Consider the following 9796-nt stretch of genomic DNA (forward strand, 5'->3'; position numbering starts at 1 on the left):
ATTCATTTAACCCCAAACCAAAGGGAACAGAGAGAGATCAGTGTTACCCTTTTCATGGCGATTTAAGACTGTTGCCACGACTGTAATTGTCGGTGTAAGGAGACCACCCAACCACCTATAGGTTTAGCTTTCACTTCCAGGTAAACAATATGACAGCACTGGCTACCAGGAAGGGTGCCCTAAAACTGAGGGTGGTGCAGAGTTACAGGAAATGAGACAAATGAGAAAAGCTCAAGTGCACCCTTTACTTCAATCTAAGCCAGAAGTTGGACCAGCATGGTCCAATGGAAGGAGTGCTGCATTACCCAAGTTCCAATCCCAGCTCTGTCTCTGACTCCCTTTGTAACCTTGGGTGAGTAATTTCACCCTTCTAGGTCTCTTTCCTCCTCTGTAAAAAGGTCTTAACTGAATGACCTCTGAGATGTCTTTCTGGTCTAAATCAATGGCCATTATCTTGTGGGTCACACAAGAATACTCATGCCTTCCCTGTCTGTGTTATAAAGCAAGACTCCCTTTCTTCTCAAGTTGTGGACAATGAAGCATCAGGAAGTGGGGTCTGCCATACCAAATAAATTCCAAAAGAAGCGCTGACCCTTGTGACCCAACCCCAAAGCAGCCCAAATGCTTCTGCTCACTCCAGTACTCCTCTGCTCTACCACATATTCCAATCCCTCCATGTGGAGGTTTTTGTAGGTGGCTACAGCCCAAACCAAAAAATTGTTACCTAATTACCAACCTTCTAAGGATGAGGCTGTCACATTTTTTTTTAAATTATAACTAAAATGTACTTCATCCACATCAGTCAACAAACATTTATTAAACACCAGTGTGTAATGCTATGAGCCAGACACTATTTCATGGGTTGCTATAGCCAAAAAAAAAAAAATGCCTCACTGTGCACCATACTGTTTTCTGAGACATATGCTTTGTCATGAGGTCTGCATGTAAAGCCTTTCCAGCTTGGTTACACCTGAGGGAGCTCATGCTCTGATGACAGAATCTTAGCTAACCAAAGGCCACCACACCACAATGGGGCAGTAGAGCGAATGGCTGACTTGGGCGGATCTCATCACATTGTCAAGCATTTTCACTAACATTTTCTCATGGGATCCTCCTAGACTAATGTAGCGAAAAGAGCCCCAGCCCCAAATCAGCTCTACCACCTTTTAAATGTATGACCCTAAAGTCATTCAAGCTCTCTGACTGACCTCAGTCACTTCCACTGTAATGAGAGTAATGATTCACACCTATCATCCTCAGGGATGAAAACAGCCTCTGTAAACCTTGGAGCCTTGCCTATGTCGAAACCAACAACAACCTAGTAAGGTAGGCTATGTGGGTGCTGATATCCCCATTTTACAGGTGAGGGGAATGAGGCCCAAGGAGTTTCTGACTTACCAAGCTCATACCAGGCTATAAGTGGCAATGTCAGGATTTGGCTGAGGCTTTTGTGATTCTAACGCCAGCGCATTGACCATTATCCTACACTGCCCCTCAGTATTCCTGTCTGTAGGAGGTTACAGCAATAGAATGTTAATGTCCCAGTGGCAAGGTACAGAGCAAAGCCCTCACCTTTGCCCTTTCCCAAACCACAGACCAAACACCCAAGCAGAAAAAAAAATTTGTGGAAAAAAAAAGGCATGTCAGGGGCAGTGGATGGAGTCACCGGGCTTAGAGTCTAGAAGATCTGGGTTTGAATCCCATCTCTGACGCTTATTAGCCGTAGCCATGTTGTTTAACCTTTCTCAGCCTCAGTTTCCTTTTCTGTAAAATGGGAATAGAACAACATCCACCTTGCAGGGTTGTTGTGAGACTAAATGAGTTCCTATCTGTAAAGCGCTTTGCAAACTTTCAAGGACTAAATACATCAGCTTTCATTGTAAAGATGCAAATTTCAAACTATCCACATCCTCTCTTTGCCGTGTGTGTGTGTGTGTGTGTGTGTGTGTGTGTGTGTGTGTGTGTTTAATGCAGTGCCGGGCACAGAGAAGGCACTTAATATAAATACTTGTTGACTGACTGACCATCCTTTCCTTAGCTGCTGCATGGCATCCATCTCACAACAGGTCTGGCAAGGAATGGGTGGCAGCAAGGTGCTGAGGAATCAGGCTGGGGAAACTCCAACTCTTCCGGAGTCACGTCTTCATCACTTGGCTCTGCCATTGGATTTGAAGTCAATTCCCAGAATATCAGACACACCTATCTTCCAATGTAAATATGATGGGGCCATGCCAAATCAAAGCGATCCCAGTGGTGGGATGACCTCAGCATCTCACCCCCACCCTTCGGGTTCTCTCTAATTTCTAGGTATTTGGCATCTGTCCTCTGCAGCCACAGTCAAGGCAACTCTTGAATTAACACCAAGTGGAATTGTTAAGGAACACCGAAGGCTGCACCAGGCCTCTGGTTTCCTGACTACTTTTCCTCCTGTGAGAAAGTCAAGACTGTGGTTGGGAAAAGGTTCACACTAATGGCCAGGACTAGATTAGAATCCACGAATCCTAAATTCAACTGCACTTTCCTCAAGATTGCATGCTGTTTTATCAAAAAACATAAAAATTCCCTTTGAAACTGTGGCAAGCATGCTTGTAACTAAAGGATGCCAGCCCACTGAGCTGTCCAGGGTTTTCCTATTTTTTCTTGCCCATGTCAATCAGTCCACCTACTGTATACAAGACATTGCACCAAGTACTGGAAAAATTAAGTATAATAATAGCTCCATTTTAGTACTTTTAAGGTTGTCAAAGCATTTTACACATACTGTCAGTAAACATTTATTAAGCAACTACTTTGTGCCAGGCCTTGAATATTAACTCATTTGGTCCTCACAACAACCCTGGGAAGTAGGTATATTCCCATTGTACAGAAAAAGAAACCGAGGCCAAGAGAGGTTTAAGTGACTTGCCCAGGGTCACACAACTAGTAAATGTCTGAGTCAGAATGTGAACTCAGGAATCCAGATTCCTCTGTCCCTTTGGTTGTTATTTGTCCTTCATTCTTGAAGAGGGCCATGACATCAGGAAGGTGATGCCATGACATGTGAGTGAATTGGATTCAAGTGAGGCAGGACTGTGTAAAGTCGCCAACCTCACTTTCTCCTCCAGAGCCACCTGGGTCCAGTGGCCAGATATAGATCAGGATGACTGGAGATGGCCCCCTGTCTATTTGAACACTTGGCCTCAAAGAGATCCCATTCAAATGGGTGAGACAATCTGCAAACAATTATGTACATATGAATCCTCGTTTGCTCAAAAGCTATGCCTATGGAAAAGTTCCAGGGAGAATAATCACTAGGGAGGGGTGACCACACATTGTGACAATTTTTTTTGGCCCAACCCTCACATGAAATCAGCTATGAGGAGTGTGCAGTGATCATTTACCTATGCCCACACTAATGAAATCATGATTTTTTTTTCTTCTTGTGCCACAAGTGTCTTTGTCACAGGAATTACAATAGGTAAGAAGAATGAGGACGTTTTAGCACTGTCTCTTCTCTCCAAAGCTAATCTCCTCAACTGTTCCTACCAGACTCCAGAGAACTAAATTCCATACATTCCCTCCTTTCTCTCCAGGGGAAGGAGACGATTCCTGTTCTGGTATAGATTGCACTAAATGACTTGTAAATTGTCCCCCAACCCCAAGATTCCATATGATTCTTTGATCTTCAAGGTTTCCCTCTCCACCACTGGCTCCTTCCCCTCTGCCCTAAAATCCACACAAGCCTCTCCCACTTGGGGGAGAAACCCTCCTGTGACACTGCTCCTAGCCACTGTCCTCTCTCTGCTCCATTTGGCATTCACACAGTAACCTAGCCCCCTCCTACCTTTCCAGTCTTCCTACATCTTACTCCCTGACAGGTACCATTGATTCAGCATCTCTGGCCTCCTGGCTATTCCACGGATAAGACACTCCATCTCCTCCCTCTGGCCATTTTCTCTCTCTGTCCCCCAAGCCTAGAACCCTCTCCCCACTCTGCTCTCAGTACTGACCTCCCTTGCTTCCTTTCTGTACCAACTAAAATCCCACCTTCTACAGGAACCTGTTAATTCTACTGCTTCCTCTCTTTTATTTCCTACTTATCCCGTATATAGCTTGCTTTGTATGTTTGTTTGCATGCTGTCTCCCCTATTACGTTATAAGCTCCACAAGGGCAGGGACTGTCTTTTGCCTCTTTTGTATCCCCAGCGGTTGGCATAGTGCCGGGCACACAGTAGGTGTTTAATAAATGTTTACTGATGCATTAACTTTTGCAACAAAAATTGTGACGCTCAGAGCCTACCTTAATTGCCCCCACCCACCTCCCACCACCAGCCTGTAGTCAGGATTCTGTTTGCCACTGAAAGACACACTCGGAAGTCTAAATCCAAAGCCAGACCCGGTTCTCCTGAGCCAACCTTTGACCACACCCTTCTTGAAACTACTTTCCCACACCTGTCACCGCCTCAACACCTTCTCACAGCCTTCACTCACCCAGTAAAAGACGAGCTTCGCACCTGCAGGTACGAAGATAAATATAGACCTGCCCTCCCGGAATTTACGAGCCCCAGCTGGGGAGATAAGGGAAACTTCAGTAAAGCGGCAAAGCTGGAGGGCGGTAACCGGGTTATTAATAGCTCACGCGTCCATAGTGCCCAGTTTGGTGCCATATACTGTATCATTCCACATTATAGAGGAGAAGAGGGCAGTTAGGTGGCAAGGGGCCAGGAGTCGGGATCCTGAGTTCAAATGCGACCACCGCCACGTACTAGCTGTGTGACCCTGGGCCAGTCACCTACCCCTGTTTGCCTCGCTTTCCTCATCTGTCAACCGGAGAAGGAAATGACAAGGCACCCGGGCATCTCTGCCAAGAAAACCCCAAACGGGGTCGCAGAGAGTCGGACACAAGAAAGGACCGAACAAGTCCAACGGGTGAAGGGAACAAGCGTTTACTAAGCTCTGTGTACTGGGGCGCCGTGCTAAACGGGGATTAGAAAGACCAAAGACGGCTCCTGCCCTCAGGGAGCTTCCAGTCTACCGGGCTGCAAACAGCTGTGCACCAGCCAGCTGCGAACTGGGGATCCGCCGAGATCCATGGAGATCCACCGAGATCGACGGAGGTGAGACTGGGAAGGAAGCCAGGGGGAGTGATGAGGAAGAGGGACAGCGCTCCACGCGTTGGAGACCCCCAGCCAATGGGAAATGCCAGAAGTCCAGACATGGAGTCTGGTGTTCGAGGAACTGTGTCCAAAGCGCCAGAAAGGATGAGAAGCTAATGGAACAGATCCGGGAGGACTTCGCGGAGGAAGAGATCCTATGGGCGGGCGGTGGGAGGAGGAGGAGGATGTGACCCCCAGGAGGCGTGCTCTCAGCGGCCCCCAACAGGCATGCGCGGGAGTCCGCCGGAAGGAGCGCGGAAAGGGCCAAGTGCCGCGAAGCCTTTTGGGACTTGCAGTTTTTCCGCTCTCGCGGCGTTCGCGCGACGGAGTCACGTGGTCACGTCCTTTCTTCGTCCCTGCCTTTCCATGGCCCTGGAGGTTAAGTTTGGTGAGGCAGCGTTCGGGTTCTCCATGGCCCCTGGAGGCCTCCCAGGCCTTAGAGAAAGAGAGAGAAAGAGAGAAGTGAAGGGCCCTGCGTGGTGGGTCCGCAGGGCGGGGAGGAGGCCGAAATGGAGGGAGTTGGGGGGAAGGCTCCCCTGAGTGTGGGGGGAGGGGAGCGTGGGGGGAAGGTAATCCCGAGTGGTCGGGGGCGGGGGAGGAGGGAAGGGAGGCGCTAGGATAATGGGAATGGGCTCCTGGGCAGGCTTGGAAGCCCTGAGAGGAAAGGGGGGGGGGAGATTGCAGTGTTTCTTCCTCCCCCCCCACTTTCTCAATGGCGTTCTCAATAATTGATAATAATAATTGCCATCAGTTAGATAGCGTTTACTATATGCCAGGCACTATGCTAAACGCTTTACAATCCTCATCTCGATGATCACAAGAACCCTGGGAAGAAGGTGCTGCTATTAACTTCATCTTGTAGATGGGGAAACTGAGGCAGGCAGGTGAAGTGACTTAACCCAACTAGGACGTGTCTGAGGGCTGGATTTGATCTCGGCTCTCCCAGACTCCAGGTCTCGCACTCTATCCCCTGTGCCATCTATCTTGCTCCGTGCCCCCCTCCCACTTTTGCCCGCTATAAATATAAAGTTGCTAGCCCTTCCCCAGACCCTGGATAATATCCTTGTTCGCCTCACCCCGCCTCCCCCTCTCCCTGAAAGCCAGAGGGCTTTGAGCTCCCCATCTGCCCTGCCCCCCCCCCAAAAGGGGCTTGTCCCTCCGCTCCACCGCAGCCGGAGAGGGTGACAGCCCACCAGGTACAAAGCCTTAGTTATCCATCCTCAGATCCTCCCTCCACAAGGCTCAAAAGCCAGACCCGTCTGGTGTAGGGGCAGCAGCACCTTCGGGGCTTGGCAGCTTGAGCTCACACCTCTGCCACTCTGGCCACGGCCCTTCCTCCCTGAGCCTCGGGTGGTCTCTAGTGATCGAGGCTTAGCTCGGCTTGGTACCTGGAGGGAGAAGAAGGACGGAAATCGCTCAGGCTCTGGAGCTGGAGTCCTTCCTGCCACACTGACTGTCTGTGTGACCTTGGACAAGTCACTCTGCCTCCTTGGACCTCATTTTCCACATCTCTGAAATAAAGCATTGGACAAGGTGACCTCTGAAGTCCCAAGTGGTCTACACATAATTGGTGTTTAGCAATAGAGATTGAATTAACGATGGCTAAGGACCTTGAACTTGAAGCAGTGGTAGATGTTGCCAAGAGGTAATGGCCATTTGATATTAGGAAAAACTTTCCAAAAGTGGAATGGGCTGAAAGTAGTGATTTCTCCTTCACTGGAAGTCTTCAAGCAAAGACTGAATAACTTCTATTTGTCAGGTCTAAGTGGCCATCGAGGGCCTTTCCAACTCTGAAAATCTGTGATTCTCTTAGGAATTTGCAAATCCTTTAGCTGATTAAATCCTGCTGAGGTTAACAGCAATTCCTAACCCTTTTTTTTTTTTTTGAATCATGGAACCCTCTGGCAGTCTGGTGAGGCCAATGGATCCCCTCTCTGGAGAATGTTTTTAAATGCATAAAATGAAATACATAAGATTGTAAAAGAGGTAAGTTGCCTTGAAATAATTATCAACATGTTTTAAAAAAAATAAGTTCACTTGTTTCAGGTTAAGAACGATTGGATGATTGGATCATCCACTGAAGAATTTATAAATACCTTAGAGAACGTCATCTAGTCTCTAGCTCCCTCATTTTACCATCATATAGATAGAGAAACTGAGACTTAGGGAGGGAAAAAGGGGCTTGCTCAACTAACAATTGGGAGGGCAAGGATCTGTGTAGCCAAGCCAAGTCTTATCACTCCTAAACCAGTGTTCTTTGTTGTGTACCTCCTTGGAGATTACCTAGTTCAACTCCCTCATTTTACCAAGAAAAATGAGTTCCAGGGAGATGGGAAGTGACTCACTGAAGGTCACCCAGGTAGAAACAGCACAAGACAAATAGACATCCTGTTCTGGCACCCATATGTGACTCTCCCAGCTTTCTCTGCAAAGGCTAGAGGCTGGTTTCTCTTTAATGACAGAGGAAGGAGACATCGTCCTTGCCCTAATGAGCTCGTAGGCCAACACACAAAGCACACAGGCCGTAGAAGAATGCACCGTGTCAGTGGGTATTGTCTGTTAAATCCCAGACTACTGTGAGAAATGGAGGCCAGCGGGTGGTGATGGTCAAGGGGTTCCCAGAGTGAAGTGGTTTTGAGGTAACATTTGAAGAAACCCTGAGAATCAGTGCTATTTACTACCTGTATGACTCAGAGTGAGTTAGGGAACCTTTGTCCCCAGCCCCACATCTAAAATAAGATGGGTGGACCAGGTCAAAGGTTCTTAACCTGGGGCCTGTGAACTTATTTTTTAAAATATTTTGATAATAGTATTTCATTGTAACTGGCTTCCTTGGTAATTCTATGTATTTTATTTTATACATTTAAAAAACATTTTAAGAAGAGGTCTCTAAGCTTCACCAGACTGTCATATAGGTCCATGTCACACACAAAATCTTGACGACTTCAACATATGTCCCTTCTGGCTCTCAAGATTCTATAAAGATGGGTTGTGCCTTTCACTTGCTGCTGCTTACATCTGTTTCCTTTTGTCTTTAGCAAAGTTTTGAAGTATCCCCACCTCTTCACTGCCAGATGGAGGTCAGCCACTCAGTAAAAGAGCGGACTATTGCTGAGAATAGCCTGGTCATCCTGCTGCAGGGTCTCCGGGGTCTGGTGACCACAGTGGACCTTCGGGATGAGACTGTGGCCCGTGGCCGAGTGGACAACGTGGATGCCTTCATGAACATCCGCCTGGCTGAAGTCACCTACACGGACCGGCAGGGCCAGCAGGTCCAACTTGATGACCTCTTTGTGACCGGTCGCAATGTCCGCTATGTCCACATTCCCGATGATGTAGATATCACTGCCACCATCGAGCAGCAACTTCAGGCCATCCATCGGGTGCGAAACTTTGGCAGTGAGGGTAAGGGCCGAAGGGAATTTCCTACCAGGAAGTACAAGTGAAAGACATTCCCCCTTCACCCTTGGCCTTACAGCTTTAGATGGAGGCTGCTACCCTACTTTCTGATAAGACAGTTCTCCCCAATCAGGACACAGACCACAAGCAGAAGGACAAGCTCATTCCAAAGCCACATTTGCCTTTTACAAACCCAGGATTTGATCTGGGTACCCAAAATCTGATATGTCTGTAATCTTGGATTTATTGAAGACCATCCCCCATGCTTCCTGGCCATTGGGGCTTGGCTAACTGACCACTCAGACCTGTGGAGCTCCCAGATTCTGTATTAAAGGGTTAACTTCAGCCATTTTTCATACTTTTCTAAAATTCATTGATGACCTTTGCTGCTAAATGTTCTGGCCTAAGAGTATTTTGTCAATCCTCTCCACTCAATTGTTTACCTCTAAAACCAAAATTAAATGCAAACATGAGTCCTAGGCCTTCCCAGACCCCCAGGCCTCTACTTGTCCATCCATGTTGTGCAGAATTAAAGCAACCCAGTAGGGAAACAAATTGTTTGTTGTTTTTTCTCTGATTCATAGAATTCTAGAATTAGAAGGTCCCTCTAGGGTCATCTGTTAAGAGCTTCCCCCAGCACAGGACTCTGCTGCAGCCCTGCTGACAGGGGCTCATCCGTTAGGGCCTAGTTGAACACTTCACTCCATAAGCAATCCTGGAATCGCTACACACATGTGAGTTCTTGCCAGTCCATGGTTGGACAAGTCTCCTTATTAGGAAGTTTTTCCTGACATTTTGCTAAAACCGACTTCCCTGTAACCTGCCACCACTCTTAATTCCACTCTTTAGGTCCTAGAAACATAAGTTTGATTTCTCCTCCAAATGGTAGTCCTTCAAAGAGTGGAAGACAGGGACTCAGTTCCCCCTAAACCTCTGTTTTCTCAGTCAAGGTGGTATTTGTTTGACCTTTGTTTCCTGAGAATTAAGGCAAGCTGTGGGTTCCTAGTTCCTAGGAGTTTAGCCACAAGGGACTCCCTGAGGCAAGCAGAAGGCACATCTCAGAGTTTGAAATGATGGGAGGAAGGGAGGAAGGAATATGTACAGTGAGTCAAAGGTCCCTGTTTGACAGGGCTAAAAATTACCTCAGTGGCATGTGGTGACTGGTAATCATGTCAACAGTGCCATTGGCAAGTGTTTATTAATATTGAACAGTTTTGATCAGTCTCAGCCCAGGAGCTTGTGGTCAAAAAAGCATTTTTCAG

General features: G+C 47.5%; 1 protein-coding gene across 4 annotated transcripts; it reads left to right on the top strand.

The window, feature by feature from the left end:
* The first annotated feature begins 5450 nt into the window (after positions 1 to 5450).
* On the top strand, positions 5451 to 9089 carry LSM10 (LSM10, U7 small nuclear RNA associated). Of its 4 annotated transcripts, XM_036742644.1 has the most exons (3): positions 5458 to 5614; positions 7044 to 7121; positions 8174 to 9089. In XM_036742644.1, exon 3 carries the CDS (start codon positions 8210 to 8212, stop codon positions 8579 to 8581), a length of 372 nt encoding a protein of 123 aa, XP_036598539.1. In that variant the 5' UTR covers positions 5458 to 5614; positions 7044 to 7121; positions 8174 to 8209; the 3' UTR covers positions 8582 to 9089. The 4 variants fall into 4 exon arrangements, with proteins under 4 accessions (XP_036598540.1, XP_036598539.1, XP_036598538.1 ...); XM_036742645.1 differs by lacking the exon at positions 7044 to 7121 and having other exon boundaries at positions 5451 to 5523; XM_036742643.1 differs by lacking the exon at positions 7044 to 7121.
* The last annotated feature ends 707 nt before the right edge of the window (positions 9090 to 9796 follow it).

The sequence above is a fragment of the Trichosurus vulpecula genome, chromosome 2 (genome assembly GCF_011100635.1).
Source record: "Trichosurus vulpecula isolate mTriVul1 chromosome 2, mTriVul1.pri, whole genome shotgun sequence".
NCBI classification, from domain to species: Eukaryota; Metazoa; Chordata; class Mammalia; order Diprotodontia; family Phalangeridae; genus Trichosurus; species Trichosurus vulpecula.

What these genes read in the sequence shown, in the direction of transcription:
- LSM10 (XM_036742645.1), top strand. Translation starts at nt 8,210, where the DNA reads ATGGAGGTCAGCCACTCAGTAAAAGAGCGGACTATTGCTGAGAATAGC.